The sequence below is a fragment of the Macrosteles quadrilineatus genome, unplaced genomic scaffold (genome assembly GCF_028750875.1).
Source record: "Macrosteles quadrilineatus isolate MER2022 unplaced genomic scaffold, UCM_ALF_1.0 Scaffold_9__3_contigs__length_116548681, whole genome shotgun sequence".
Lineage (NCBI taxonomy): Eukaryota > Metazoa > Arthropoda > Insecta > Hemiptera > Cicadellidae > Macrosteles > Macrosteles quadrilineatus.
The window spans coordinates 88,873,132-88,888,507 of record NW_026542602.1 but is presented as its reverse complement, the minus strand read 5'-3'; the positions used below and the strand labels follow the sequence as shown (position 1 = coordinate 88,888,507).

General features: G+C 35.7%; 1 protein-coding gene across 1 annotated transcript in view; it reads left to right on the top strand.

Moving 5' to 3' along the window:
• The window catches only part of LOC129003619 (uncharacterized), a 44,654-nt gene that overhangs the window by 15,846 nt on the left and 13,432 nt on the right, over nucleotides 1-15,376 (top strand). The window contains exons 5-13 of the mRNA XM_054431916.1: nucleotides 4,586-4,746; nucleotides 5,311-5,442; nucleotides 6,152-6,331; nucleotides 8,642-8,884; nucleotides 9,094-9,376; nucleotides 11,053-11,225; nucleotides 12,185-12,348; nucleotides 13,052-13,199; nucleotides 14,537-14,651. Coding sequence (XP_054287891.1) covers nucleotides 4,586-4,746; nucleotides 5,311-5,442; nucleotides 6,152-6,331; nucleotides 8,642-8,884; nucleotides 9,094-9,376; nucleotides 11,053-11,225; nucleotides 12,185-12,348; nucleotides 13,052-13,199; nucleotides 14,537-14,651 — 1,599 coding nt within the window. The remainder of the gene's footprint in view (nucleotides 1-4,585; nucleotides 4,747-5,310; nucleotides 5,443-6,151; nucleotides 6,332-8,641; nucleotides 8,885-9,093; nucleotides 9,377-11,052; nucleotides 11,226-12,184; nucleotides 12,349-13,051; nucleotides 13,200-14,536; nucleotides 14,652-15,376) is intronic.

Here is a 15,376-nt window from a genome sequence, read left to right as displayed (position 1 = left end):
GAAATCAGTACCTATTGGAAATAACTGGGAATACGATCTCTCTCATGTCCGCCAATTGAGCAGAGATGTAAAACAATAATTTCCTTTCTAAAGCAATTGTTGTATTACAAAATATATTAAAACACAACACGTTCATCTAAGATAACTAACTATATTTTCATACATAGAGTTGCAGTACAGTTTAATTTGAGCTCCGAACCAGCAAATCTTTGCATTATCTTATATAACAAAAACCCATTGGTGATTGGCGGGATTTGAACCAAGGAGCTTGGGAACCGTCCGCGTTCTACTACTACACCCAACTCGCTTCCCCGAGTTCCAGTTGATACATAATGTTGTATGAGTGTGTGTTACCGAGTTCACTCAATCTTATTTTGGCAAGTTCATTATTAGGGGTGAAGGTTGCATGATAATTAGAATGTATTGAGGTTGAGGTAAGTGATGGAAGGGTGGTATGAAAGTGACAAGGGTTAGACGTAAGATAGAAGGGGTGGAACAGGGAGGCGTATCGAGGTTTCTGATATTGTGGAAACCAATTATCCCTCGATCAATATGGTGAGTACAATGGTTGACCTAGATACTAGAAAAACTGGGTTGCACTTGTTAAAACAATTTACCTCAATTTGTATCGAATTTCTTGATGGGGTGTAAAACTGCAGTTTACCCACGCAGGTAGCCTTGTTGTCCTCCCCCTCAACTCTAATGTATGTTGAATATGTTCCAGACACTAAGATTAAAGTTGAAACCATCTAAGGTTTATTTTACCATACCATTTTTAAACTGCAAAATTGGTATTAATAAAATTAAACTTATTTTAATGTACCCCCATTCTAGTACGTTAGGTTCTAGCCCGGAACTGTTTTATACTTTAGGCGGAGTTAAAGGTGGCCATCCCATAGTACAGTCCTGGTAACAGATAAAATCCATTATTGGTGATTGCCAGAATTTGAACCCAGCACCTTAGGTTCCGAAGCCCCGCGCTCTACCACCAGACCAGCTTCCCTTCCAATACATTATTTTTCCTACTGTTACCTGACGACAAAGTGGGCTTTCTTGTACCTACTGATTATAGCGCGCAAAGTAAAGTAGCTAGCCGCACTCATTTTACTAGTCTTCCCTACCGGTACTCATTTTTTTGCCACACTCCAGTATTCCAACCAAACAGCACAAAAAATTTTGGTTTCATTTTTAGGCGCGTATAGTATGTGTAAGCTTGAATAGTTGGCAACACTTAAGTGAAAATAAATTAAATATTCAATTATAAAGATAATACAACGACTACGATCAACTGGTGCCGTGTTTCCTATTTTGTTCAACCGTTCAACGTGTGGATTTAAACTAACCTAAATCGTGTTGTTTTGTGGTTGAAATAGAAGACTAATTATTTCTATGCTTTAGTATCTGTAGGAAAAATATAACGTGTAACGCGAGTCTTCGCACACTAGTTACACAAATGGAATAGTAGTTTACGCAACGATTGCGTTAAGTGAGTCTTTACGACACGAGTAGAAAATTTAAGGCACGAGCCTTGGCGAGTGCCTTAAAAACTTCTACGAGTGTCGTAAAGACTATTAACGCGAGTTCCGTACACTACTTTACCTACGACCGTTTTTTAATTACTATCAATCTGGATTTAATTACTAACAATCACTAATGATAACTTTTTAGAGAGGTTATATTTTCGTGTATTGTCATTGCCACTGAAAGTGATGCAACGACTTGTTGTATAATCAGCTGATTTCCTGTAATTACGTGTTTGTTAAACTTCGTTAAATATTACATTGCTAGCAGCATTCTTACCATAAATAATATTGTATCAGGTACAATTCGGCGAATATGTCATTTATTTTTGGACTTCCACCAACTTAATTAAGAATACGCGAGTATCAACATGAACAAGTCGGATCAACAATTAAATTGGCTGATCAGCTGATTAGTTGACGTTCGAAGCTTTACAATTTTAATTCTTTTCTCTCAAATACTTGAACCTCATTGGTCCGTTACCTGTGTGGATATGAGAAAACTATGCGGATATGAAATGAAACTATGCGGATATGAACGTAAACAGCTGTAAAGTGAAACTTTTCAATTCTAAGAACTGGACTGAAATGGCTACTTTAAAAAACGGTCGTAGGTAAACAACTATTTCCTACCACTGCATGGAAATGATCACATTGCCACTGCCAGTGCCAGCGCCACTCCTAAACATTACTCGCTAATCAGCTGATTTCATTGTTGGAGTTTCAATCTACACCAAAATCCAACAACAGCCTCCGTGTAGGATCAGAGTACAACGCCAACCGGTAAGCAATTTCCAAAGCAGAAAATAACATACATAACCTAAAAAAGCAAACATAACCTAAAGCGTGTGATTAATACACAAATAGCTAGGTACCATATTTCTTGCTAAAACATATTTTAAATGTTATTTTAAACTATTTTGTGCTGTAAAGCATTTTTATTCAACCTGACGGTGTTAAGATAACAAATAAAAATAAATTAAAGATAAAATGTCATAATTTGTATTTTGATCCATAACATTATTTTTTTGGACATTGGCCATTATTATGATGGAAATGGATATTATTATATTTTAAAACAACAACGGAATGGCCTCTGATTAGCCTATTACTCTAATTTAGCTCTAGCTATAGGCTACTATTTGCCGACGTTTTCGCTCAAGCAGCAAGGAGCGATTGATGTCTAATAAGTACTAATCTGTGCCCTTATTTTTTGTCCACGCTTAATTTTTGTAAACATTGATCCCATTTTTAATGTTTTGCATTATTAACTATCCTAATAACTCTGTACAGGCTCACCTCTTGTTTTGGTTGATCCTTTCCCGACACAGGCCCAATACAGGTGTGCACATTATTGGATTAAAATGAGGCCACAGATCTCTTAAAAACTACGGGGTCGGGAGTGTGAGCGTTCTCAAAGTATTGAGAACTAGTGTTCCAATCTAGCCAGATAGGGCGGTAACTACTTGGTCCTTGTCACTGCACTGTACATTGTTTTCGTCATATATATGCAGTATCACTTGCTGTCTAGTGTAAGTGTAATGAACAACATTTTACGAGATATTATTGTTGAGTGAAAATTTAAAAACGTACGTTTTCATGTCCCTGGCCTTTTACTTCGTAGATACTGGATTTGTAGTTTATTATTATGTGTTTTAATATTTTTGGGACGGGGGCAACATGTTACACACATTTATTTGGTTTTAAATAGGTTCTAGGTATTTTTTTCGCATTTTTAAAGTCTCGAAATTCACGACCATGACGTGTCCCTAGGGTACATTTTCCAACTTTCACGCTGTTTTTAGACTAATCATTCATGCCGAAATATATAAAGCCATATTTTTATGTCATCAATGGTTATTAAACTTACAAAAAAGGAGCATATTATAATTTTATTGTCATTGCAAACTGACTACGGTACCATGACAAAATAAGTCTGTCCCTCGATTTGGCGTCACGACCATTTGGGAAAAATTTTCAACTTTGGAGCACGACAGTGGCAAGCCTGGCGTCGGTGGAGTCAGTTGGTTTTAGAGACTAGTTCGGGGTGTACGTCAGGATTGTAGTGCCGGTCGTTTCGAGACGAAAGGAGGAATTACAAGATTAATAAAGGAAAGATTGTGTTTTTTGTAATTTTGGTGTGTCCATGACCGTACGTAGTCATTCGATGAAGTAGACATTGTGTTAATTTTTGTTTATTAGATATTTCAATTGCTAGATTAACCTAGAAGTCCACTTTGTATCCTCGAACATGAGGTGCAGGGCTACCGCCAGAACAGAGCCAAATAACACGTAATTTCACGACCAAAGTTTCACGACCATCGCGGGTTTTTTCACGACCAATTCAGCCTTATGGATTATAGTGTGTTTGGTCGTGACAATAACTTTAATATAATTGTAAATTGAACAGTTTAGTTCAATTGAAACACATATTTTTATCATAACTAACAGTATAATTGAAGGATTGTTTAGAAAGATTTAGATTATTCCAGACAATTCACGACCGTACCGCTTGTCCCTGACCATCACGTTTATGATTTCTATCATAAAAATTTCAAAATTTAAATATTGTCATATTTCAATGTTTTATACACAAAAGAAAGCACACCTCTATACAAACATAACGATTTTTCGGGTCTCAGGTAAGTTTTTTTCGGAGTTATACAAACTTAAAAAGATTTTATTGGTTTATTTTCAATTTTTTGAGATTTTTTATTTTTTTCTAGGAAGACCAAATATACCAAAAGCTCAGTGACCTTTTTATTGTATAATGGTCATAAAAGTAAATTAGTTTATGGCAAAACATAGTTATAAAAATAATATTAACCATTTTTAATATTCATTTAAACGTCCGTTATGGTCGTGACAGGATTTTGTGTTTTTCCATTAAAGATGCTCTTTTTAAAAAAAAACTACCAAAGATATTGCGTTACCATGGACATTTTATGAAACTTCAAATGTTAATGAAATAAAAAAAATAAAAACAGTTTTGAAAAAAGGGGAAAAAAATTTGCAATTGTTTTTCCTGAAAACGTACGTTTTTAAATTTTCACTCTGTTACGCAGGACTTGTGGTAAAGCCAGCCAACATCCGTATCTGGATCCACGACCGAGACCTCGGCAGGCTGGCGCAGGTGGTGTGGGAAGGATACGGTGAGAAGCTGCGGACGGAGACTTCCCAGCACAATCAAGTCAAGAACTTCTTGTCTGCCGTACCTTACATCATGGTCAGTATTATTATATGTGTTTTTGTTTTCACTTGGTGTTCTTTAATACATTCACTATTCTTTCATGATCATTATGATGTTTTACCTGAATGTTTTATGCCTATGAATTGCCTTTCCTTGCCCTTGATTTGGAATATATTGGAAGTCAGTCACTTCCTCTTCCTATAAACATACACTATAGAAGAAAAGCCTTTCATGGTTAAAGTAGTGTGACATTAAACTGGTAAAAATACTGGATGGTGTTTTAGTTTTGTTTTAAAGTAAATTCATTTAATTTGTTCACATCTTAAACCAATTTGCATACTAGGTTTTGAATATTTTTGTTGTTTTGTTGCTGCAGCTCTGGGCAAGCTACAATTCATCAACCCAATTCTCTTCATATTGCAAAATATGAAGCTTGTGTTAGTAGCTTATCGCAGCATACTATGTCAGTAGCTCAATTTAATCAAGTGTTTTTATATAACTAGCCATAACTTTAATAGGTATGGAATGTTACGTTAACAGTGTATCTACAGGTATGAGCATATATTTGATATATTTACTTTATGGTGTTCACTTGTTCAGGGAGTGATTAAGGACATGCACACTGCAGCGATTAACAATGACACGATCCTTCTGCGCAAAAGGACAGAACCTCCTGTTCCTCGACAAATCGTTATTGCGAAGGACCAAAATGGCCTCACGCCTTTGCACAAGGTTTGTCTACACAAACTTAAAGAATTTTTCCTTTTAACTAGTGATTAGATTATGGATTCATAGGATGATGTCAACACACCAGGTTGTGTATTTTGAGGCGAAGATGAGAGAAGAGTGAATATCAAATGAATGTGACGACAGCTTCTTTTTTTTTTTTTAAGAGGTTGGTGGCCTCTTTTAACCTTGCATTTGCCCGTCCACATAGACTAAGCGCCCGTGCGTGGATCGTTTACAGCAAAGCAAGGAGTCAGCCGGTACAGTACAAAGGTGAACTGTACTGATAAAATGTTATCGGCAGTGACCAGGATCCGAACCCACGACATCGCTGCCTTGGGCCCGAAGTCCGCGACGCTACCAACTGAGCCACCGACTCACTACTTTGTTACTGTCCAAGATCTGCTTGTTCCTTTGACAGGACTACTCAACCTCCTGATCCTTGGTGGACACTCCTGATTTTCATGGACTTTGCTGGGTCCTTTGTAAAAGCCCAGAGATCAAGGACATCTGGGTCCAGTTTTGAAACATAAAATATTGTATGACATTTCTCAGGGTTGAAATGATCTTCTGATTGCAAGGTGGGCACTCTAACCTCTAGGTTGAGGTGAATCTAATAAGGAGTATGTTAGTATGTTTATTTCGTGGCAATTTTATTAACAGAACTTTTTATATCTGGTCTACAACAATATAACTAACTATGGTACGTCTCCAGGCAGCAGGTCTGGGCCATGTTGAGATGGTTAAAGCTCTACTGTCAGCTTGTCCAGAGGCTGTAGGAGTGTTAGACCGAGAGGGCAGATCCCCGCTGCATTTTGCTGCGGCGGCTCGAGGCAGTGGAGCTACCTACGACCTCCTCCTGGAGCACGGGGCTGACGAAAACATTTTGGACAAGGTGATGAGATGATAGGTGGAAAAGTTCAAGATTTTTATGGTTCTTGAGAGTAATAAAGAATCAGCTGGAGTAGGCCTATAGGATATCAGCTGTAAGTTGTCACTGACTTTTGCTAAAGATATTAGTCTCCATTGTTAAACTTACTATAGTGTCTTTATTAATATCTAATTGTGATTGTTTTTATTTCACTAAAGACCTATGACTTTACGTAGAATACACTTCCTAAAGTTCAGGGCCATCTCAACAGATTGCACTACCCGTTTTTGGCATCAAATTTTTACATTACATGGGAAATCTATTCAGCGTATAGTCAATGCTAAGACCCTTCCCTTAACAACGTTTATACAAATTGAATTTTTCAAATATTTCATTAACTTTAAGTTTGATTTATTGTGACATATCTATATCTCTTGAATCTCGTCTTGAGACAGCTCTGTAAATTTTGGGTTCAAAACCGATCCCGGTCAGGCCTGGTGTGCAGCTCAGTGGTTCTCAGTGGTCTGTGGGACTTGCGCTACATTGATATGGCAATGGCACTAAGTTGCGACTGGATGTTCTAGCGCACAACTAGCAACAGCACCTTAATCCTCCCCATAGAGCCTCAAAAATGTATAATACAGTCTAACCTTGATATAACGAACCTCGATACAACGAATTCCTTGATATAACAAATTTTTTTTAATCCCCTAGAACTCTCCATAAGACACAATGTATATTTTACCTCTACATAACGAACAACCCATAACAACGACCTTGATTTAACGAATTTTTCGTGATTTCGGCTAAAATAAGACACCTCAATATAACGAATTTGTCATTGTCAGAACCTCTACATTGCGAATTTAACCTCTGCATAACGAATTGTCTACGTCTTTCCCTCGATATAACAAATCCCCCACCCAATTATTGTTTTGGGAAAATCTGTTTCTTTATCAAATTAAATGGAAAGGTCACGTCATCGCTTGCGCTAACATTCGTCTGCTCCGTTTTACATCTTTGTCTGCTGTCGATGCGCGCGCTATGTTGCAACTGAGAACTGATTTTACTCACTGAGGACTGATGACGACGTAATGTTTAGTAAACTGTGATTGGGCGATATGGGATAGCTATGGTGAATTGTACAATTTTTGGATAAAGAGAAACCTAAGAAAGAATATAAAAACAAAACCAAAGAGAAAGAATAGCAGCATAGTTATTTTAACATTCCTTTTGCGGGTGTTTTTATTATCCTTAAGTTGGCTATAATTATACACTTTTATAATGACTTATCTAATAATTTATTGTTTTCAATACGATTTGTTTCAACTAGCAACACCTATGCTATAGTTAATGATTATTATTGACATTTCTCTGTTGTGATAAATCAGTACTGTACTGTAAGTAGCCTACCGGCCTATCGCGAGACTGCTCGCTACTGTACAGCTACTGCTGTAAGCTACTGAGCTTACAAAACTTTCTACTGTTTTGTTTTGTTCTTAACATGGTTTGTGACTACGCAATACAGTGTTTGGCTAGGTTTTAGGAGGGTTAGAACAAGCTGTGATTTTAAACTTACAGCTTTTAACCTATACCAAGGTCAATGTCATTGTAATGATTTCACAATATTCAAGATCCCTCCCCTTTATTATGCCGGATAATTTAGGTTCTACTGTACAATGTAAACACTGCACTGTAAAGTATTGTAGCCTATGCTACTTTAATTGTATTTTAATGAGGTCAAATCCCGACCTATATTGACCAACGCTGGTTCTGAACCTCGACTTAGCGAAATTCCTGCAAACCTAACCTCTATATAACGAACCTCGTTTTAACAAAATCCTTGATATAACGAATATTCAGTTCGGTCCCTTCAGATTCGTTATACTGAGGTTGGACTGTACCAGGATTTCACTTGGAAAATACCCCAATACCAGTCTGCAAAACAGAAGCCTTGGTGGGAGAGGTCCACCAAAAATAAATGGTGGACAGCTCAGGTGGAAATTGACTTGATGTTTGAACTTTATGTGAAGTGTACCACAAATGACGCATATTGTGCTTTTCACCCATCCTTACTGTGTATGTCCACTGAATGCTGTGTAATTGTTTAATGTTAGTATTAATTTTAGATGAGGGTAAATCAAATTTTAAAATATGCGTAACTTAATAATTTTGAAACAATCTCAAAGAGTTTGGTGTTTTTTCGATTCACTCATTACATGCTTTGCTCCTTAAATTTGAGATTCAGATAAATATTTTAGTAAAATAGCTAACAAGAAAAAAGTAAGTAATAAGCAGTAACTTACTAGCTAATAAACTATTGTAATGTTGTAGAAAGGGAGGGTCCCAAGCTACTATATCCACAACGTGAAAGAAATTGACCAGAAACAGCTGACCGTGGTTCCTGAGACAACTCGGACATCCACAGTTTTCCCAGCCAACTGGGAATGGAGCAGCTTGCGACTGGATTGGCTAGGAGTGAAAAACCCCAAGCCTGCTCCTCCACCTCCACTCAACAATGGAGACAGCGCTTTTGAGGACGAAACTCCAGAGCGGAATAGTTCCCAAGGGAATGAGGTAAATTTGGGTTCAAAATCTAGCTTCACTTAGCTTAACTAGGTTTGTAAAACAAGCTTCTTAACCATTTACAAAAAAAAAAAAAAAAAAAAAAAAACATTCCTTTATCACCTTCTGTTAGCAGACAAACTGATAAATGTCACCTACAACCACTGTCACATAATATTTATCTTTATTGAGAACTCTAATGCTCTTTTTCATTTTTGCAGATAAACAACAACTTTGCAAAAGAGCCACCAACTCGTCCTCAAACTTATGACATTGATGTAGACCCAGATGAAGGTGTAGAAGAAGAGGAAGAAGACAAAGAAAGAGGTTATATAGCAGATAGTGATGAACAGGAGGGACATTATGAGGCAGAATATGAAGAAGTGGACCCAGAGTATGAGCTTACAAATGAACCAGAGAGAAGAAAAGAAGACAAAACTCCAGAAGAAGAAAACGGGGAGAAAACAGAGGAAGAGACAAAAGATAATGAGGAAGAACAAGCAGGTAGGACGGGACAATCAAGGGTGTATAATGTTAATGTTATTGATGATGGTCTTAACGATTTGGGGAGGGGAATGCAAAAGGTAACAGAAAACGAACAAAATGTAGCTACAATCAAGTCCAAAATTAAAGATGGACCAGAATATTTGAAGAAAGGATTCAAAAGTTCAGGTCAAGCTATAGAGGGGGTTGAGAAAAACATAAACCAAATGATATATAATATAGACAAAACCTTAAAAAGTGACATTGATTCATCTAGATCATTTTTAGATAAGGAACAAAAGAAAGTAAAAGCAGAGGCTTACAAATCCAAGAACAGCCTTAAAACAGAAATTGGAAACAAAGTTGGAAAATTACACAACCACATTAACAGTGCTATCAAGGACACAACTAGTAAAGCTAGTGAGAGTATCAAGAAGGAAAAAGAATATATAAATAAAAAGATTGAAAATACTGTAGGGAAGGTGGCAAACAACTTTCAAAATGCTAGTGAAAAAGTCGAGGGTGTAATTGATTCTGTGAAATACAAAGTTTATGACAAAGTCGGCCAAACTGAGGAAGACGTAAGTTTGAGAATGGGTCCCATGGTTGATAGAATAAAAGTAACCAAGGATTTTATCACACATGAAAGAGAGCTCAGTGGAATGTCTGGAAAAATTAATAAAGAAACTACAAATAAAAATAAGGCATCAAATAAAAAAGATACTCCAAATGTAGTAAACAATGTACAAATACCAGTTGGAGATGTATTAAGTATGAAAAGCAATAACACTTATGGTAACAGGAAGAAGAAAACAAAAAATAGAGAGAAGTTGAAAAATTCTATGCAAGAGAATAAGAATAAAATAGAAAATCAAAATAAATACTACTCAAGTACGTCACCCTCGGGTAACAGTGCGTCGACTGCAATCGTTCCTAATGATGTGCCAAATGAAACAAAGGAACGTCGATTCACTGTTTATAGACCAGTTCAGAAGCACTGGGAAAAATTATCGGAGTACGCCAAATCTTCGTCGTTAGATGAAAGCAGAAAAACAATAGAGGAGCTGCGAAGAATAATTCCAAACCTAAATATGAAATACACTCACAGTGAGTTTAAAACAAACTTAAAGTCCACCTCTGTGTAAAGAATCACTCCGCAATGTATATAATTCAAGCATCGTAGTTGTATGTAAGTGTCAAAAGGAATGATACTCTTAGTTGTGATAGAGACTACAATTTGAAAGGCACCGTCAAGCGTACTTTTCACTGTATGAGTAGAATATATTTTTGTTGTTATATGCTTCATAGAGTAATAACCTTCCTTATATATTTAGTGGATGTAAATATTACAAATCAAACCTATGCAGTTTTAATGTAGCATGTAGATTGTTTAGTTTACAATTTTGAGTATGTTAATACTTCAACCTATAGCTTTCAACATACTCTACCACTGCAAGTATAGTGTACACTTATTGGTAGACTAAAAATAATGCTGTAATTGTAATTATGTAGTTTTATTACTTACCGGTATCGTAGCCATACTCAAAAACTCATTAAGAGACTTTTTCATGTTGAATTCTCAATTTCAAAAATATTTGTCTCAGTAAATTCAAATAAAAGTCAAGAATTTATTAATGTATTGTAGCTACATTTGTGACATTGTGTTGACTTAGAATTACACTTGTTGTCTGCTACAGATGGCCGAGAAACATCAGCTGATCGAGAAGAGAGGCTTCAGAGGATCATAGAAGTCGGCAGCATGGAACAGCTGGCTGAAGTAGTGCTAGCTGGTGATGGAGAATTATTAGCAAAACATAGCAGCAAAAACCCTGATGTTCAATTGTTTCTCGATAACATCCCTTCATACATGGTTGGTATTGTATGTTTGCAGTTTCTTGTAGTAAATTGTGGTTAGGCGTGAGATCAATCAATCAATTTCTTTATTGAGACTTCTTTAAGAAATACAATAGTGTGAATTTTCATCTGGCTTGATAATTTTGATCAAAGAATTCATTTAGAGAGCAGAATGGTTGATCCATTAGCCAGTCTTTGAGTTTTCTCTTTAAGTTTTGATTTCTTAAGATCTTCAAGTGGTTGGGCAGGCTATTGAAGGCCTTTCATCCCATGTAGGTAGGCTTCCTGCTGTATTGATTTGTTTGGTGAGATAATTTTAATACTGCCCATTTTATAAGAAAGTATTGTCATATCTAATATTGGCCTATATTAATTATTTCAGGATTTAAATATAGAAAATACAAAATAAAATATAACCCTAGAATTTTTTTAAATGGGTTTATGGGGTGCTAAAAAGATAATCATGTTTTACTAAAAAAATCGTGTAACCCAGATTTTGACTTTTTTAAATGTTTTACCTAAATATAATATTATTAATTCATCAATAAATTTTATAAAACTTAGCAAGCATGAAAATAAAGGATGACAAAATTTAACCCAGTTCAATTTTAAATTTTTGAGGGGCACCGATTTCACTTTTCAAATTCATGCGAATTTCGTGGGGAAACAACAATAGGAACAGTTTTTTTTTCTTATTGCAATGGAACAAGTTCAAATAAAAGTAAAACTAAAATGTAAAAATAACGTGAAAATGGGTATCATATTTTAACTTTTTTACATTTTTCACGTTATTTTTACGTGAAAAAATATTATATTTTTCACTTTTTACATTTTCACTTTTTTTCACGTGAAAATAACGTTATTTTTACATTATGTGCTGACTGGGGAGAAACTTACTATTTCTAAAACATATTAGGTGGGTTTAGCATATAAAAATAAAAATAATCCTGACTACCTATTCAAAACGTGTTGCAGAAAAAAATAGAGAAAGTGCATACGGCGACGAGGGAAGGGAACCTTAGAGAACTTCAGGCTGCGTTAGACAGACGAAAGTTTGCTGTGGCCCGAGAGAGTAAGTCTACGTTGAGACTGAGTCCTCTACATGTAGCTGTGTTGTACGGACGGACAGCTGTGGTGAGGTAAGAGCGTAGGGGACCACCTCAGCCACCAAGGAGGGGTCTTGGAGGGGGGCTGGCCCCCAAGTAAACTGTAGGCACAACAATTTAATAATTGGAATCATGATATTGATTATTTTATATGATAAGTTTTTGAGTAAACAAATTACTAGGCCTACTGTTCTTTTAAACTGTCAAAACCATGTGAACTCATGTAGAAATTTAAGCTGAGCTTCTCCCTCCAAGAAAGTTAGACTAGGGATGCTTATGGGTAATTGTTTTAAGTACCTTTGAATGGATCATGTTTGACAGAATCAAAACATTTATATTTTACTTTTACTATTATTAATATGTACTATATTAATTTATCACTAATCAGATTCACTAGGATACTTGGGCATATTTAGACCAAATGGGGAGAAGTATGAGTATAGAATGGAGTAAAATTCCTTGAGCAGTTTTATTTAGCAAAGACAACTTATTAAGAGGCCATAATGATCAAGAGCAACTGAGCAGAAGTTTCAATCCGTTGGTAAATTATTTTCTTTAAGTCATAAACCTAGGCATTACCATTGAACCGATTGTAAAACCACTTCCCTGTTGAGAAATTTTCTAAAACACATACAATTTCCAAGTAATCAAGATTGTAAACAGATAAAATGAAGGTGAAGAACATTCCATTGAAGAATTTTAAATAATGCTTATCAAGAAAGAATTGTTATTCCAGATTCCTGACAAGTCGGTTTCCAGAGACTATGAAAGTTGGGGACACGAAGGGTCGCACTCCGTTGCATTACGCGGCCACGCTCAGCGACAACGGACATTACTACAACTTGATGGCGGACCTTGGTGGAGATACTTCTGTGGAAGATAATGTGAGGGTGTTAATCATATTTATAAGACAGCAACATACTTTGTGATTACCTCGCTTCCACAATCACATAGATTGTAGATTCCATGTCGTCGACCATCAATTGACTCAAGTTCAAATATTAACTGTGCAAACTTCAAGTTACCCTGAAGATAGCACTCTATCGATGAAGCTAAAATGTGGGTCCGATGTTTGGAAGTTTTTTGTTCTGTCACAATTTGTTGCATTAAGACCATGAATCTATGTACTTCATATGTTAAGCTGAGTATGAATGCATAGTGAGTATTAGTAGAGTGGAATCTGTGTAGCTCTGACAAAGAGATAAAAACTGTTTTAACATTCAGGACCATTTATCAATACCCCGAGTCAATACTAACCTTTGATTAAAATGGAGAGTACGGTATCCAAGAGTCAATAATAGAACATCACACTAAAAAAATTTTTTTGTCAACAAATTTAAAAAAGTAAATGTTGAATACTACTTTTTATTAAGAAATATTATTTGTGCTTTGCATTTTTGTGCTAAATTATCACTGTATGAATTCAAGTCTGAAACAATTTGAAATTAATCAAGTTTGCATATAGGCAGTAATTAATTTCAATTAAATAGACACCTTCACAGTTTTATCTAAAGTAACTTTTGACGATTTAAAAAAATGTAAAGTTAAGCAGATATTTTGGAGAATATCGAAGGTTTTAAACTAAAGATATAAATAACTAAAAAAAAACCATTGCACAACACAGAAACACTAATATTTTGCAATAGTTTAGGACAGTAACTTTTGAAATGTAAAGTTAAGCAGATTTTTTTGGAGAAAATCAATGGTTTTAAACTAAAGATAAATATCTAAAAAAAACCATTGCATAACACCAGTAACACTAATAATTGTAACACTGATAATTTGCCATAGTTTAGGAAACTTTTAGTAGCTTTTACTCAGAGGAAATAACTACGTATGCTGTTATTATTGAGCCCTCAAACGTCACTTGCAAGACAAAAGGCCCGGTACTTAACTACTTACGCCACTTTGTCTTGCAAGGGTCAAATTGTTTGCATCATGGAAATCTAGATTTTAATTAAATAAACACATAGGTCTGCCGACATATTTTGGTTCCCAGCATATTGGATCTTCTGGAATACTGAGATGTTTCAAATCAACATCCAATTCTGGTCAGTTTTGAAGTTTTGTGACTTAAAGCAATGCTTAAAATACAGGGGATTTCAGCAGGAAGCATACTTGAATAACATCAGTTTGCTTATCCCTGGATGGCAGTTAAATATTTTAATCTATATGGTTGTATTTTAATATGTATCATTGTTTTTGAACTATTTTTTTACAGAATGGGAAGACAGCAGAATTCTACATAAAAAATCCTGATTTTATCACTCATGAAGAGCTTCTAGCAGAATTTGAGGGGAGGAAACCCAGAGAAAATGTTCAAAGCCCTAATAAAGGTAAAACAATTAAAAACCAGTAAAGTTGATTAGAAATGCAGGAGATACATTGCTTAATTGACAGTAAAACATAATCTGGTAGATAAGATTTACATAACAAAATCACTGCTCATTCAGAAAAATAGATAACACATTGAACAAAAAATATTGTAATTGTTGTCAGTTACTATAAATTTCAAAAATATTGACTCATTTCCAGACTGAAACAACATTTATATAACATTAAAGCAATCCCTGTTATTGCCATAGGTCAATCAATTGTTGTTCATTGCAGTGGACAGTGACACTTTCTCAGCTAGACGAGACAATGACGACGTTGAGATCACAGCGGCACTGGACAGGTGTTTTAAACTAATACGCAACCCATCTTACAAGATTGCCAGCAATTCCCTTCTAGGTCAGCTCATGACACAACAGTTGTTTGAATGTTATAGAAAGCTGTTGACGAAATCCGACCACTCTTTACTTGATGTCATACGACCAGGTGTCAAACAAATAGCAGAGCGGTCCTTTCCAATGGACGAATCTCCAATAGTTCTACCCGATTACGAAAGTTTTGTAGTGTTCTTTGACTTTGTAACTCCTATCATTTTAGGTTTGAATGGTCTCAAACCATACAGCAATCCTTTCCCCCACCCACCATCAAATTTCGAGCTTGAAGACACTGAAATAGATTTGGAACACATGAATCTTGATCCATCCAACAAAATAATACAATCGTGCGT